A 16,900-nucleotide genomic window follows, 5' to 3' on the forward strand; every position below is an offset into this window, starting at 1 on the left:
CCACAGTATGAAATGCCTTTGAGTTCAAAACACTTCATGCTGAAATACGGCAAAGAACTAAAGCAAAGCTAGGACAAAAGTGATTTGAAAAGGAAAACAGAGTTTTAGTTAGAGTAACTAAAACAGTTCAGTATCCCTAATAAATCCAGAGAAAGACCAGAATACTAAAGGAAAAGGTGATAAAATCTGAAGCAGTAAACTTCATGAAGAAAATTACAGAAGAAACTTTTAATATAGGAGGAAATCTCCAGTCTTTGAAATGTAGATTACATTGCTGTGACCAATAAAGTTTTCTTGCAATTTTTAACCGGTTTCATGTGCATCACTATGCAATCTCTTAAATCTTTCTGCTAAAACTGTAATTAAAAATAGACTAAGCAGCAGTAATATGAGCCATTGCAACACCATTCATCCTTGAAAACTACTGTTCATAAAAGCACATTTCTAAACCATTTATATTTTTTCATATTTTAATTCAAGTAAATTAATAAACATATAAGCATCATTTCAATATATGGCAGAGAAAAGATTTATTTTTTTTTTAAGGACTAGAGTTAGATTTCATGGAAAATGAAATGGAAAAATGAATGGAAGAAGACTGATTATTTTATCAGAGAAGTTTACAATTCAAGCCAGGAACCAGGTATGGCTTCTAACATGGAATCTCAAAACAAAGAACAGAATCATTTAAAAGCAGAAAACCAAGACAGTTGTCAGTGGACATTTTCTGAGGCCAGTGTACATATGAAGTGGCAAGATGAAAGTGAAGAAAATAATACTAAGGATCTTGAAGATTAGGAATATTTTCAAACAATTTTTAAAAATGAACAATAAGTAATCAAAGACTTTTGAGGACAGTGGTAATTCACTGCTTAGAAACTGATATAATCAGTGTAATATGAATAATGTGAAGGTGTAGGAGATTAGTGTTTTTTTGGTTAGGGGTTTGTTTGTTTGGGGTTTTTTTTGGGTTGGTTTTTTTTTTTTTCAGAAAGTCAGGTTTCCTTTTAACACAACAGCAACTCTCCCTGCAATGTCAACTCTTCCATCATTACGCAGTGAAATCTTCAACTCTCCTCCACGGCGGGAACATTGAAAAGCTAAATGGAAACAAGAATCCATGGTTAAAAAAAACTAGTATCTATCACAAATTATTTAAAATCCAGAAACACTCATGGAAATGAGCCCTCTGTCTCCAGAAATGAAACAGCACCAGGGCAAGCACTGTTCTAGGACACCCTGGATGGATTGTCTTTATGGATGAAGATCAGCTGAGAGTCTGTCTCAGACTAGAACTTGTCTATTAAGTCTGACAAAAATGCTAGTTAATACAAGTAGCAAAGGACGCTTTGATCTGATGTAGCCAAAGAAAGTTTCCTTTGTATTTCTAAAGAAGCCTTTAGACCTACTATAAAGATTTTGAGAATCCACCCATTCATAGGATAGACAGTTTCTGTAGGTAATAAGGAAGAACACTGAGTATTATCTGCATAAGAATGAAGAATCGCCTTACTAATGCTGAACATCTGAAGTAGATAGTAGGTTCAGAGGATGCTAATTATTTATTTGTCTAATAGGTAAATAAAGGTCAAGCAGGCAGTGGTAAAAGTCTACAAAGAAACATAGATGCTGCTTCACTTGTCACAAACTAAGACCAAATTCTTACACAGACAAGAACAGCTATTGATTTATATAACCCTGAATATATAATTTAATGCAGCTGGATAAAGTTTAAGTAGAAAAAGCCTTCCACGGGTAAATAATTACAGAACTAAACTTTTGCCTGAACTGTTAAGTCATATACAGGTGGGACGATAATGCTCACTTAACAGGTTGAGCCTATAGACTTGTTTCAGTAGTCCAATTTTAGTTGCACAAGTACTTGAGGAGAAAGTCATCTTGGTCAGATGGCATTAAGCAAAGGTTTGAGCTTCACACAGTGTTGTTTTTGTAAAAGGCTGTAAATGGATGAAGGGGCAGGAATGTTTGCAGTCTCCTTACTCAACGAAGTTTTAACTACAAAAGTTGTTCAAAGCTAATGGGCAGGTTTTTCCCCCACAAACCCCCAATTTGGAAACCTAGTAGTGATTGTATTCAGATCCCAACAGAGCGCAGGATCTCTCCATTTAACGAACAATGTATATATATTGTGAGCTTTAAAACAATTTCTCAGCCACAGCTGACAAGAATGCTCTTCCTTTTAACAGGATATTAGATTCCCAGACAAAGCACACACTCCAAAAAGGTGGAAACAGACAAATAGATACTTTCTATCTTTTGCATTTATAGAACCACTGGTTATTGTTTTTAACTTGTCAGAACATCTATGTATGGATTAATGCCTTCAACTGAATATTTTGGACTCTTATAAGGATCCAGACCATGCTAAATTTCATCAGTTATTATTGCCAAGTGTGGATACACAGCTAAACTCTCCCTCATGATGGCAGATCTAAATAAAGACATCAGTTATTTTAAATCTTCAGAGGTTGGTTGGTTGTTGGGGTTTTTTTCTTTCTTTAAATGTGGAGCCAGTGCTGCCTGTTTTATGGCATTAAAAAAAAAAAAAAATAAATAAATAAAAGTAAAGAAATAACCCACAAAAGCTTATATGAGAATTATACTTGACCTTTTTTTTTCTCTCACACAGAAATACTGATATTTCACCTTAAGTCTGCAGGTAAACAGAAATGTTACACTTGTGTATAAATGTGACATGGTCAATCTACAGGCTACTACCTGGGAAAGATGAAAGCTGCAATTACAACTCTGCAAAACTCTTCGTCAGAACTCAAATTAGCAATAACCTAAATACAGGTAGGTTTATTTTACCTTACTAAAGCAACTTCCCCACACATTTTAAAAAAAAAAAAAAAAAAAAAAAGGTGAAGAGATTGAAAAGTTAGAAAAAGTTAGAAGATAGGACAGAGTGTGCTGATTAAAAATTGTCCTGGATAAAGCCCCTTTTCTTCACAATAACCTGGAAAGTCCTCCATAATCTGTTTGGTCCTATTAAATTCCTTACGCATCTTTATAAATGTTATCTTCGAAACGTGAAAACTATGTGAAAGGCCAGATGCAGAGACAGTTGCTACATACTGCATTCATTAACAATTATGAAAGCCTATACATCTGAGAGATTATTTTTCTTTTAAATATTGCACTCTTCAAATGAAAAAAAGGCAAGGACTGATACTGAACTTTGATTTAACACTCAGCTTAAATTCAAGGACAGGTACATAGTTTCCAGAAACTTCATAAAGTATTTCACCTTGTAAAAAGACTGGAAAATTCTCTTTGTTGTTGACATGGGTAGATGTTGTTTGACAATTTGGTCTAATAAAAGTAGGAAAAGAACCCAAATACAGGAAATTATGCCTGATACTTCAGCAGAGATGCAACTGACCTCCTCTTAGAGGTCACAGTACCCAGAGAGATCTGACAATAGAGACAGTGTTCCTCAGTTTTATATGATTTCATTATTATTTCATATGTGAACTATCTGGGAACTGACAGATCTTCCATTTTATGGAAGAAAATATTCCTTTATTCCTGCAATAAAACATACTGGATATTACAGAAGCTACCAGAGAGGTTTCTAAAAAGTCAAAAGATACTCTTATTTATTAATCTTTGCTGATATGGAATCTTCCTGATTGGCAGCCATCTTTTCCAAATAATCTCATTAGTAACAGAATTCACCCCGCTACCACATGATAACTCCTCAGTCACATGCATGTAAGGAAAAGTTATTTCTCACAAACACACATAGAGACCACATGTTGATCAGATGGTTTATTCTCTTTATATCTGTTTTGTATGATTTCTACCACAAAAGTTGTTTGAGCACATAAATGCATGAAATATGGGGGGCAGGGGAAAAATGGGAAGATAGGACATTTTTTTACTAATACATCAGAGAAGCTGATTACAGTACCAATTGCCTTGCTGCTTGAGATACTTTCACTAAAATAGGAAATGGCACAGTACATACAAAATATACGAAAATGCAGAACAGGTAGAAAATATGATTTAAAAGTACAGACAGAATTCCTGTCTGATTACTTAAAGAAGCAGTGTCTGTAAGATGGCATGGAGGAGTTTCAAAATCCGTATTAACATCTAAAAATGTCAAAAACTTCTGAGAAACAGATGTCCATGAGGATGCATTACAAAAAACAGTTTCTTCTCTTCAGAAAATATGTTGAGACTTCCCTCCCCCCCCCAGCATTACAGAAACTATCACAGATTTCATAAAGTCATAAAATGGTTTGGGTTGGAAAAGACCTTAAAGATCATCCAGTTCCAACCCCTCTGCCATGGGCAGGGATACCTTCCAGTAGACCAGGCTGCTCAAAGCACCATCCAGCCTGGCCTTGAACAGTCCCAGGAACACGGCAGCCCCAACTCCTCTGGGCAATCTGTGCCAGTGTCTCACCACCCTTACAGTAAAGAACTTCTTCCTTGTATCTAATCTAAATCTACCCTCTTCTACTTTAAAAACATTCCCCCTTGTCTTACCACAACGTGCCTTTGTAAAAAGTTCCTCTCTAGCTTTCCTGTAGGCCCCCTTTAGGTTAAGGAAAATACTGATACCTGTTCCAAATACCCAAAATGCAAGCCATGAAGCCTAAGAAGTAAAATTCCATCAAAACACACTGTTGTGGTTTAAGTCCAGCCGGTAACTCAGAACCACGCAGCCACTCGCTCACTCCCCTCCTTTTTCCTCCCCCCACTCCTGGAGGGATGGGGAGGAGAATCGGAGGAATGTAACTCCCACAGGTTGAGATAAAAGCAGTCCAGTAACTAAGGTATAATACAAACCACTACGGCTACCACCAATGATAATAATGATAAGGGAAATAACCAGGGGAGAGAATACAATTGCTTACCACCCACCAATATCCAGCCTGACCCGAGCAGTGATCTGGGCCTTCCGGGTAACTCTCTCCAGTTTATATACTGGGCATGACGTGCTGTGGTATGGAATACCCCTTTGGCCAGTTTGGGTCAGGTGTCCTGTCTCTGCTCCCTCCCGGCTTCCCCTCCTCCCTGGCAGAGCATGAGACTGAAAAGTCCTTGGTCGGAGTAAACATTACTGAGCAACAACTAAAAACATCGGTGTTATCAGCGTTGTTCCCAGGCTGAAGTTGAAAACACAGCACTGCACCAGCTACTAAGAAGAAGAAAAATGACTGCTGTAGCTGAACCCAGGACACACATAAACAACATAATCTGGAATTCACCAAGCTTCAACTATAATGAAAGGGCCAAAGAACTAAAATCCAAAATCTGAGATCAAAAACTAACTACAGAGAATTACAATCCAGAAACTTCAGACTCACAGAGGCATGACGTGTCATGTTGGTGGTTAGGTAAAAAAGCAATTTCTTGAAGATTACTTCACACAAAATATTACATAATAGAATCAGTTTGGGTTGGAAGGGACCTTAAAATCATTTAGTTCCAACCCCCCTGCCATAGTCAGGGATATCTTCCACTAGACCAGGTTGCTCAAAGCCGTGTCCAATCTGGTCTTGAAATTTTCCACAGATGGGATATCCACAACTTCTCTGGGAAACCTGTTCCAGTGTCTCATCACCCTCATAGTGAAGAACTTTTTCCTTATGTCTAATATTTTACTTATATTGAGAGAATGGATAGGGAGTTATTGCTACAGTTTGGATTGTAGTAATAATGTAAGTTTTCCGTTTCCTAGTGAGTAGCTTTCACATAAATGAGCAGCTTTGCAAGAAAACAATTTCTCTTACCAAGCATTTCTTTCTTCCCCAGCTGCTCCGACCAGTAGCTGCTTAAGACAGCATGGGCAGATCCTTAAAAGAAATTGGAAAATAAAGTACAAAATTAAATTGGAATCACTACTTTAGAGAGCAAGCACATTCAAAATCTAAACACCATAAACAAATCAAGTGCCACGTGTGTTTAGGGCAAAACATCTGAGAGTTTGCACAGCAGACAGAACTTAAGGCTTTATCTTTTAATTTATTTATGATAAAGCAGTACTACTTCCTAATCCTCTGGCTTCAATGGAGACTTTGCCTAGGTGAGGGCTTCGTGATTAGCCACAATTGGAAGGAGCACAAATAGTACCAATTACAATACTTGACCCAACATACTCATTTGTTTACCAAGAGTGAAGTTTCCTAATAACAGAATCTCAAAATATTAAATTCAAAATATGATTCATATAAACATGATGTTATTCAATGAAACACAAACAGCTCTCCACCAAAAATGTGAATAGGCTTTTGGATATTTTTTTTTAAATAGAACAGGTGGATAGAAGTCACTGCCTAAAACGGAAGTATTTCCTCTCCTAACAGTTTTCATGACAAAACCTCAGTGTTTTTTTTCAGTCTCGAATGATGGTAAGTATCAGGATGTAACTCAAGGAAAAATGTAAGGTCTCACCACAGCTGCTGAAAACTTAAAGACCAATTTCTTGTTTCCTGACCAGCAGATGGCTTAAAAACTTAGGATGACTTCTCAGACTCATAGCTAGAAATGCTGCTGCAGTCTACATTAGCAGCTAGGAGCAAAGACACTCTGCTGCAAACCCTGCTGCAAAGTAACCATCAGGGCTCAAGAACAGCAGGTCATGTAGCATTATTAAGAAATCATTACAAAAGAAGTATCATACAAAGCCATAACACTGTTAAATGTATACTTCAGCAATACAATAAAAAGTTTGGTTTCTATAAAAGAAAGGACACTTAAAGATGGGAGACAAGCAACAGCAAGCCGAGTAGAATCTCGGAGATTGTGGAAACTATTAGCTTTTCCTACATATCTTAGAATCAGGGAATAGTTAGGGTTGGAAAGGACCTTAAGATCATCTAGTTCCAACCCCTCTGGCATGGGTAGGGAAAATATCAATACCAGTCTTCCCAGAAATCCTTAGGAACGAGCTCTGCAGTTAGATACATCTACCAGACTCTGTTCTCAGCTCTACCAAGAATGCAGGACTGAGAGTAAGAAATAATTGAAATTCATGGCTTTTATTTCTTTGTAAACTTTTCTTTCTGCTAGGAGTGTTGAATAACTAGCATTATTCCAACAAAGAAAGTTTTCTTTCTTTAGCAAAACATTTAATGAACATTTTTGACCAAGTTCTCAGCTGAATAATAATTAACCTGTGATTATCTCAGCTGAATAATAATTAACCTGAGATTAACTGGTACCTAAGCAAATAACATCATTCTGTAGCAACCATCATCACACCTACTGTGCGGAATATCAAAGCAATAGGCAGAGAACAAGCCTTCTTGCCCCTAAATACACAACTAGCTGAGTTCATATTACTCATAGGCATGAAAATATCCACAGTAAGTGTCAAGAAACTAGAGGACAGCTCAGCTGAAGTGCAAAAATAAATACAGACACAAACAGAAGCGGATATGAACTTCTGCTGCAATATTCATTCAATACTAAAGTAGCCTCTCACTTCTCTCTAATTGGAATACTTCAGGGAAAAGACCTGAAAAAAGATAAAGGAATATCTGGCCTGATCATAGTAAGAAGCTGATTTTTTCTGCAAGAGTCTGCATCAATCCTGAAAGTTTTCAGTATAAAGAGCACACTCCTGCAATCCCTATAGAACAGCCATTTATAAGAGAGACTCCAAAGTACAAAACAAGATTAATAGAGATTAATAAGAACCTTTTAATTGAACTGAAACAAGTGTAAGAGTCAGTTATCACCCAAACACACACCTGTAACAGGGTCCTCTAGAACTCCATACCAAGGTGCAAAATATCTGGAGTAAAAATCATGGCCTTTACATTTTCTGCTGGAATTTCCCTTAAGAGTAAGTATGAGTCCTTTCACCCTTCCTGTCTTTTCAGCTGACAAAAAGTCTTGTGCGCTCACTTGCAGTTCTTCCAACACAGACCTTGAATATAATCACAGAATTTTAATAGCCCATATTCTTTATTTTACATGAAGTATTGAAAAGGAACTACAAAATCATCTTATCTATAATCCCAAAACAACCACAGTAAAATGTTAAAGGAACAAGATTCCTAGCATTGCCCTCCCAATGTAATCTGACAGAAGACCACCCTGAATATAATATGCTCTGATTGAACGGAGAAAGCAGTTCAAGCCATGGATTTACTATTTATTTCTGAAAACAGAGCATGCTGGAATATTAGATACAGAAAAGCACACTTCTGTTTCAATGTTTAATAATTTAAAAAAATACTTCATCACTAGGGAATACAAACAGTAAGCACTCCAACTCCTTTCAGAGAAAGCAAATAACACCATTCAGATCTTCATGGGATTCTAAACCACTCTACAACAGTCTCAGGCCTGTGAAGCAGCAGATATCTTACAACAAGATAAAGTATGAAAGAGTAACAGTGATAAGTGTATAGCTGAGGATATTTCTATCTCCCAGCTAGCCTTTAAATCTAGAATCTTTAAATATTAGTTAGGCCAAACTTTAAGTGAAAATAATAGTAATTTGGCCTGATTAATGAAGTTGTGTTTTGGCAATATATATTCAAATGATACTTGACTTAAGAATGAAATTCTTAAATCAATCTCTGAGATTAACAAATACTTTGGAATCTGAATTGGAATCTCCTCTGTAAAGCTACTTATGATGCTGTTAAGTACATGTAAGCAGATTACAGTCAAATACGAGTAAGAATCCGTGGCCTTCCGTCTCACGAAGCAGACCTCTAAGCTATGCAACTATTACCTCTTAATTTGAGAAGCAAGACTCCTAATTTCCTGCTATGTTACTGGATCTTTTTTTTTACTCAGATAGATGGGGAAGGAAAACACACCATTGTTAAAACTGTTTCCTACACCCCCACAGGTTCAATAAGCTCACATTAGAAGATAAAATATTTAACACAGGAGTTTAAATAAGAGTTTTTAATCTTCACCTGTTTTAAAACTAGATAAACCAGCCTAGCGTGTAACGAATGGAGGTTAAACAAGCAGACTATTTCTGTACACTTGATTTAAAAAAAAAAAAAAAAAAAAAATTAAAGAAAAGCATACAACACCTTTCATAAGCATCACTGAGGCGGACTAAGAGATTCTTTGTGTCAGGAGAGTAACGAAGATCTTGAACAATCATGTCACCAGCAGCTGCCTGGTGTAAAAATTAAAGGAGACCAAGAAAAGTCATCATTTGAATATGAAATATTATCTTCTCAACATTTTCATAGAACACATTCCCTGCCATAAAAGGGTTTATGCAAGGTCTCTCATGCAGCCATAAAGTACATGAAAGCAAGAAAAGTAAATGCACCAAGTGCATGAATGGATATAGGTGGGTGCTAAGATCTCTGTGTATGTCAATTCAGAAAGAAATTCAGGGACCCAGAAGAGGACAAGGACACCAGACTGCCCTCACATGCATACAATATGCTGAAAATGCCACAGAGAGAAATACTGACACTCTAGACAATGGTAGTGGGAGACAAACTTTCCACTGCATCATTTTGGAGAATTCCATTTCCTGAGCTGCACAACTCAGACCTTCAAAGTTTAGTGTTTCAAGTTCAGGAGTACTGAACATTAAGCAATGCCATGTTGACACTTTTCAGCCATTTTTAATATATAACTATTATAAATGTGCTTCTAAACCACATATAGATTTTTTTTTACCTTTATTAACAATTCTGCTTCCTGAAGTACCTGAAGAAAAAAGAAATCCACACTGTAAAAAATAGAACATATATATATATATGTACCTATTCAACTACAGACAGATATACTTACATACACATGTAAACATAAACTCATACTTTCCTTGAAAGCATTTAATGACTAAAATTTTGACTGACCTGTGGGTAGGTTAAATAAAGTGGTAAGTCCAGGACAATATGATCTTCCACTTGTCTGGCTTTTAATTCCCCACTCAGTGTCACAAACGTGAGAACTGAATTTGTGTTTTCTAGAAAGAGAAAACATTGCAACATTACCAAACGTAAGAATTTGAATCTAAATTATTACAGTTGTTAGAGTAGCTCAGTCAGAAAAAGTTAGTTATGCAGCTAAAATACAGTAACTACAGTAAACCTGTATTCTGACACAAAATTCCCAACTAACTCAATAAATAAACTGTTGAGGCTAATAAACACAGCAACTGCAAGGAATCTTTTCTGCATGTTTCTAGAATTAATGGAAATCTCCTGTTAACAAAGAGCAATATTCCATATTCATCAAATTCTACTGTACCTCCCCCAGATGACATTTGCGTATTTAGTATTTTTCTTAACCAAGAATAATAGCAGGGCATCAGAATCTGAGTGCAGGCATTAGACTACAACCTTGTAATTACAGAGCAGTTGCAAAAGACAATACCTAAGGTATCTCCATATGTGTTCTCTAAATGTTCTGAATATTTAATTGCCTTTGTTGTAGAAAATAGAGACTTTTTTTTATAATAGAAGTGAATTTTCTGAAAAGTTATAGTAATAAATAGCTTGTAAGCATACTTTGTATGTGAAACAACACAGCAGCTGCTGCAAGTGTAGCATGACCACAGAGAGGAACTTCATTGGCTGGGGTGAACCATCTGAGTCCAAAGCAGGAACCTTGAAAATAAAATTTAGTGTTATTAAGTTGAAGAAGTCTCAAAACTTTATGCAGAATGATGACATTTCAGGTAATCAAAATGCATGTTATAATCAGTCTTGGTCTTAAACACACTTTTAGGAACCTATTTTGTATTGACTTTCGGAATAGCTATTGCTTTTCAGTCAGGTCAACAATAGGAGACTACTACTAACAGAGGAAAATCACTTGGTTACAAAAGCAAAGGAGCTGCAGAGCAGAGATGTCTGTCTGCCTGAGAACTAAACCTGTGAACCAGAAGCATTGTTGAGAAGTGCAGCTGGCACCTTTGAAGTGCTGCTAGGTAGCTAGAAACTGGAGACATGCTGAGATAGCATAGTGTAGCAAACAAACAACAAACTGCAACAGCAACTTATCACCTAGAAAGGTGAAAAATAATCTGGAAAAAGGGAAAAACATTCTGAGAAAGTAAAATTGGTAACTGCCACCGGCTGTTCTAACCGAAAGAACAGGACAACAGTCAGGAAAAACAAAAACTGGTTAGAGAGAATAGAAAACATCATCATCTATTATTGGCTGTTCCAGGTAAGACCCAGGAATTTACAGCATTTACTTGCTTCTTGAAGTGGCGGTGTCCTATGTTCTCTTACGTATCTATGATAAAAAAACTACTTAATTCTTACCCAAAATGGAACTTCTCTCTCCGACAACTTTCTCTGCTGCATATATCCTTAAAGGGCTAGATAGTTTTACTGCTATAAATGAAATTTCATCAGAGCTAGATCTGTTATGAATTATTTTACTTAAACCACCAGTCAAGTCTGGTAAAAGCCTCTAATGTATATTAACTCTTCATTTCACTAGAAATCATGTTTCTATTTGTTGTTTAAAAAAAATGGAACCCAAGTGCACTATAGTTGGTTTCCTATAGCTTTTGCAGATATACTCCACGGCATTTAAGATAATGCTTATGAAAATATATTCCAAGTGAATAATTACCAAACACAACTAAAAGGTGCAAAAGAAACAACTGATAACTAAAAAAAAAAACCACCCAAACAAGTCTTGTCATCACTCCTCTGAAAAATCAGTGCATTAAAATCAGTCCCCTCTCCAATGAAAACAAACAGAATCCCAACAAAACCTAGTGGATGAAACTAATGAGCATGGCAGAGAACTGCAGACACAGAACCCAGCTGTAAGCCTGCCCTGTAGTGTTAATGCACTCCCCAAGTGGAAATGGTGGCTGAAAGCAGGAGGAAATAGAGTCAGCCATGCCCAATTGGAGACAGACAAGCTATGTGTCCCAGAACACTTGCCTGAATGCTGAGACATACAGTCGTACTCAGACTAAGACGACATTTTGTACTCTCACAAATTAATGTAACCCTAAAATAATGTAGATTTTTAAAAAATTAAAATTAAATTAAATGCACCGATCACAAACTCATACTCCTGGCAAAAACATACTCTTTGTCCAGGAGCCCTTAAGACATCAATTAATACTCCAGAACAGATGATAGTCTCATGAATGACATTCCAATGTGTCTGGTCTACTCTTGCTCCTACCACCCCTCAATGCATATTCTCAGGTGTAGCTCAATTGCTAAATTTCTTTGAAAAAATTGTGCAACTCTTTGGCAGTCACATGGGTCTGATGTCTCAAATTCTAGCCCCATTAATATCAAAAGCACTTTAATGAGAAAAAAACTTGCATTTCCTATGACGTTGGATATGAACAACTTGAAAACAAATAAATGTATTGGCAAGGTGTTAATATGAAAAAATGTTAACATGAAAAATGAAAAGTATTATCACTTCTTGATTCAAGCAATTAGTCTAACCCTAAAACAAATTCCAATTTATTAACAATAGGAGTAAATGAGGACAGTTACAACTTTAAGAAAATCCTCTTTAATAATAGAGAACGTACAAAATCCAACCTCTGAACAATCTAATGATAAAGAACAGGTTTTTTTCATACTGTTCTAAGGCCTCTTTTATACAGCAAATAACTCCAAAGCTGCTCATACCTCTCTTCCACTACGTTGTATCAAAGCCAGGGCATGCCAACACAAATACCTTAACCTGGAAACAAACTCCAGGCTAGTAGCTTCCAGCCCCTTGGCTCTTGCTACCATACAATTGCAAAGTGAGCAGATTCAGCAAACTGATTCAGCGGAAAACTAATCCACAAAGCTATTTAGAATGGATTCTGTATTTGTCTGATATTTTCCATCTTGTCTAGTGTCCCTTCATTTCCTCCCCAATCATATATATACATGCGCTTACAAAGAACACCAGTGATGTCTCTCCTCTGAAAACAGTCAAAAGAGTAGTCTAATGTGCTTCCTTTGGGCAACATCTGATTTCCAAGTTTGTTGGAAACCTGTATTTTCCAGTACTGGCTCCACAGGTAGCTTAAAAGATTTTGTGACAAACTCAAGTAATAGCTTACAGTTACCCCAGTGATGACTTCCTGAACAGCCAAGCCAGATTCTGCTCACTTTGCAGTCTTGTGCGTGTGGAATAACCACGTTCTATCTCTATTCTTCTGAAGAAATTCTCTCAGGAGATTATTGACAGTAAAGGAACTACTAATTGAAGGATCTTTGCATAGAATTTTCAGATTTTCTATGTACAACTTGCGTATTTAGTAAAAGACACTAAAACAAATGGTCTAATTTATGAATAATATGATTGTATATTGTAAAATGAATTTGATGCAGAGCACAAATACTTTAAAGAAGCACAAAAGTCTTATTATATTCTTAAGAAGATACATCACAACTCCAAGATTGTGGTGGGTAAGTAGAACCACTCACTCTTGATAAAGTCATCCCCAGGGTGCAGTTTTCTGATGAAAGCAGTTTCTGAAAGGTTCATTTCCATTGCAATTTTTTGGTGCAAATCTTCGTCCAAGTCCTAATGATGAAACAATAAATCCAATTAAAAGCAGGCCAAGAAATGCAGAATCAAACTTTCTGTCAAATAAACACAGTTATTTCATTTTCTATTATAATAAACCAGATTAATTTTTAGTTCAAAATACTAAGAGTAACAAAACCCCACAAACTTTAAGCATAAATGGGGTAAGTGCTTCAATTATTGTGATAAACAGGCATTTCTGTCTTATTAGTTTACTAATTCTTGGAATATATGGAAAATAAAATCACCAAAAACCTAAACTCAGTCTTTCCATGAACATGAACCCTTTTTTTTTTTTAAGTTATAAGTCACACTGAGAAAACATTATTAACATGATCTAAAAATAGCTACAACTCTCTTCTTGTAACTCTGAACAATCCATGCCAGCAAGAGGTATGCAGTAATTGCTGGGGCAATGACCAAAATGGCTGATCAGTGCTTATGGCTGTACCCTTGATACTCTCCTTTAGACAATGGGAACAATACATGAAGTCAGAAGAAGCTGAGGGGAGATAAACTGAAAAACAGAAAGGCTGGAGCTCACTACATTCTGCTCTAACTGCCTGCAGCTTTAAACCCTGGGAAGGGTTCAAAAGTGAACACTGATCCCAGGACACATGAGTTGCAGTGAGTGTATAAAATTCTACTTCATCCTTGCTCCACTGCTTCTTCCCCACAATTATTGTGACTAAGAATCTAGTCTATAAATATGGAAACACAATTGAAATAAAGTACTATGTGGACCTGAGGGATAAGTAAAAGTAGGAGGGCAAATTTTTATTTCCCTTAACAAAATTAATCCTTTACATATTACATATATGAAACAACTACTAATGCGTACCATAGACCTGTATACGCAGAGAGAATTCTATGCATTGAAACAACATTCTAACTTTTTACAGTAACAAGCACCTCTCCTTTATTCTAGGACAACAGTTCTGACCATTAGTTATTCCAAAGATACTAAACCAGAACAAAGACCAATCAAAAGGTTGTTAAAAATAATAGAACTTTATTGAAATACTGCCATCCTGTGGCAGTTCTGAAACACAGAAAGGGCTCTTTCTGGCATTCTTGCATTACCCCGAACAGTTTTTGTAAAACATCTGCTGAGACTCTGAAGGGAACAGAAGTATCGCCTTTAGCTGCACCTTGCTTTCTTGGCGCTTAGAACAAAATTATGAATTAGAACATAAGCTTCAACTATGACACTAAAGCCTCTAGCCCCAGGTACAAAGGCAACACACAAGTAAGTTGCCCCCACGATATATTTAATGTAATAAAGTAAAATGAATATGAAAATGCACTTAGAAGCTCATAGTTTTACACTACGTTCATTCTGAGAGGGAGTATTTAGATTTCAGGTGGCCAAAAATACCTCTGAAATGAGATGTTCTCAGTCACAACTTTAGCTGATCTGGTAAGTAGGCTATATTGTACAAGATCTACATAGGCTTAGAAACATCTAGAAAGGATTCATATTGTCAGTTAAAGCTACTGCCATTGACTGCTCTAGATATACTTTCTTACTTACAATTTTAATGAACTGTTACTATACAAATAATATAAGGCCTATTTGGAAGAAATTGTCAAGAGCGTACCAGTTAGAACGAACTCATTCAGAACACTTTGAAGAGGAAGACATCTACTGTCAATTGCACCAAAACTACCACACAACTTCGAAGCAATAAAACTGACTGTTGAGACGAGGAAGTACAAAATGAAATATAATCCTTTGTAAAAAAGAAAATTCAGTTCTAAGTAACGTTAAGCTTGGTGGCTTTGTAACAATAGCAATGTAAAGTTTCGTAGGTGTAGATTTCATAATAATCAGCCAAAACCAGAGTAAGTAGTTGCTGATGTAACAAAACTTTCCAAACCTAATAAGCCCAACCAAACAAATATATAAGGATCCTTGTATAAGATAAATCGTTCTAGCCAACATAGTTTTAGAACCTTATGACCTTCGTACAAAATTTACTGTGAGCAAAACAGGACTGTAAAGAGTATCTGAAACTAGCAGATATTCAGGAGGTGCTATAGCTAAGTTAACTGATAAGTAGAAGGACAGGGAGAAATCGCTCACTTATGTCAGCAGTGTTACCGAGCCTATTTAGCTGGCGTAAGCATTTATCTACTGCGCATGCATAAAAGACTACCAGTACAAGAGTTCAAGAAAGGCCAAGTGATGAATATCGCTGGAAGAAGTAAAATGACCACTAAAGACCACTCCCATGTTGTTACGGGCATGTGAATATAGGCATGGAATTATGTTAAAAAATTCTTGGGAAACTAATGCGTATGTATAACGTTTACTGGAAATGTACTGAGTATGTATGTTAAGCAACAATATAATCACGGTCTGTTTGATGCTTAAACGAGACACACATTAGGAGGAGATATCCCCTGTGTCTCCCAGTGCTGAAATAAAGAGTATCTGTGTGTCAACTTAAAACTTCATTGGCAAGTTCTTAACAACTTCTACAAATCACTGTGGAAACTTGGCTAAAGCTGAACCTGACACACTAACTGTAAAAGACTCAGATCCAGGTTTATACTCCCCCTCTTTCTTCCCATAAAAAGCAAAAAAATAAAAAAAAAACAACAACAAAAAAGGAAAACAAAAAACGGTGAAAAAACTCAAAACCAACCACTAAACCCCCACACCAAAGTCACAAAAATCAAACCCTACACTCTTAGCTAAAAAGTTAATAGTTAAAAAAACTATTGAGTGATTTACTGCATTTCTTTTCAGAGATTTCATTAACTCAGTTAGAATATAGTTCCTAATTCAGTATGGTCCCTAATAAAAACAAATTTAACCCCCCCCCCGAAAAAATACAAAGCATGTCTTTTATGAAATCGTTTTGATAGACAAAGAGCACCCCTGTGCTAATTTCTCTATTTTCTTGAGCAAAAGTGAACGCTTTCAAGCGGAACTCCCGCGCAAAGAAAGCAAAACCTAATGTAGTGCTCAGCGCTTAGGTCAAGTACAGAATGGTAAATGCCACTACGGTCCCTCTAAAGTTTTTAACTTACATTTTCAAGCAGACAAACTGCCGCAGGATTTCCAGAAAACGGCCTGTTTGTAAATGCATCAACCACAAAAACAGGAATTTGCATTGTCGTTTGCGCCTATTTAGTCTTGAAACTGTTTCCTGCAAAATGCTTTGCAACCTGTTTTATCCACAGATGATAGCAGAACTCTATAATGTTTTCCTAACGCAAGGAGGAGCCAGCGTCACTTCCGAGTACATACACGGACACAAGCCTCGTTCCACACTCGCAGCGCTCAGCGCTGATTTTCAATTCTTTAGAAAAGCTTTTAACCTCCGCTTTTGTATCGACTGCTACCAAGCTCCAGCACGCTCCCACGAAATCTTCCACCACAGAGCCCGCCCCAGCGGCATTT

The 16,900-nt window shown here is 36.6% G+C and overlaps 1 protein-coding gene across 1 annotated transcript; it reads right to left on the reverse strand.

Moving 5' to 3' along the window:
• Positions 1-987: 987 nt before the first annotated feature.
• On the reverse strand, positions 988-16,649 carry PBLD (phenazine biosynthesis-like protein domain containing). The gene is made up of 9 exons (XM_010023573.1): positions 16,528-16,649; positions 13,386-13,485; positions 10,482-10,580; positions 9,828-9,937; positions 9,649-9,678; positions 9,042-9,130; positions 7,734-7,912; positions 5,772-5,834; positions 988-1,100 (listed from the first exon to the last, which is right to left on the reverse strand). The coding sequence occupies exons 1-9, from the start codon at positions 16,609-16,611 to the stop codon at positions 988-990; spliced, it is 867 nt and encodes a 288-aa protein (XP_010021875.1). The 5' UTR covers positions 16,612-16,649.
• Between the last annotated feature and the right edge of the window lie 251 nt (positions 16,650-16,900).

Source organism: Nestor notabilis, unplaced genomic scaffold (genome assembly GCF_000696875.1).
Source record: "Nestor notabilis isolate BGI_N333 unplaced genomic scaffold, ASM69687v1 scaffold12501, whole genome shotgun sequence".
Lineage (NCBI taxonomy): Eukaryota > Metazoa > Chordata > Aves > Psittaciformes > Psittacidae > Nestor > Nestor notabilis.

Coding starts and splice junctions, on each gene's coding strand:
- PBLD (XM_010023573.1), bottom strand. CDS start 16,611: ATGCAAATTCCTGTTTTTGTGGTTGATGCATTTACAAACAGGCCGTTT. Junction 9,679..9,827: donor TTTATTTAACCTACCCACAG/GTCAGTCAAAAT, acceptor TTTTTTCTTCAG/GTACTTCAGGAAGCAGAATT. Junction 1,101..5,771: donor GGGGAAGAAAGAAATGCTTG/GTAAGAGAAATT, acceptor GTTTCCATTTAG/CTTTTCAATGTTCCCGCCGT.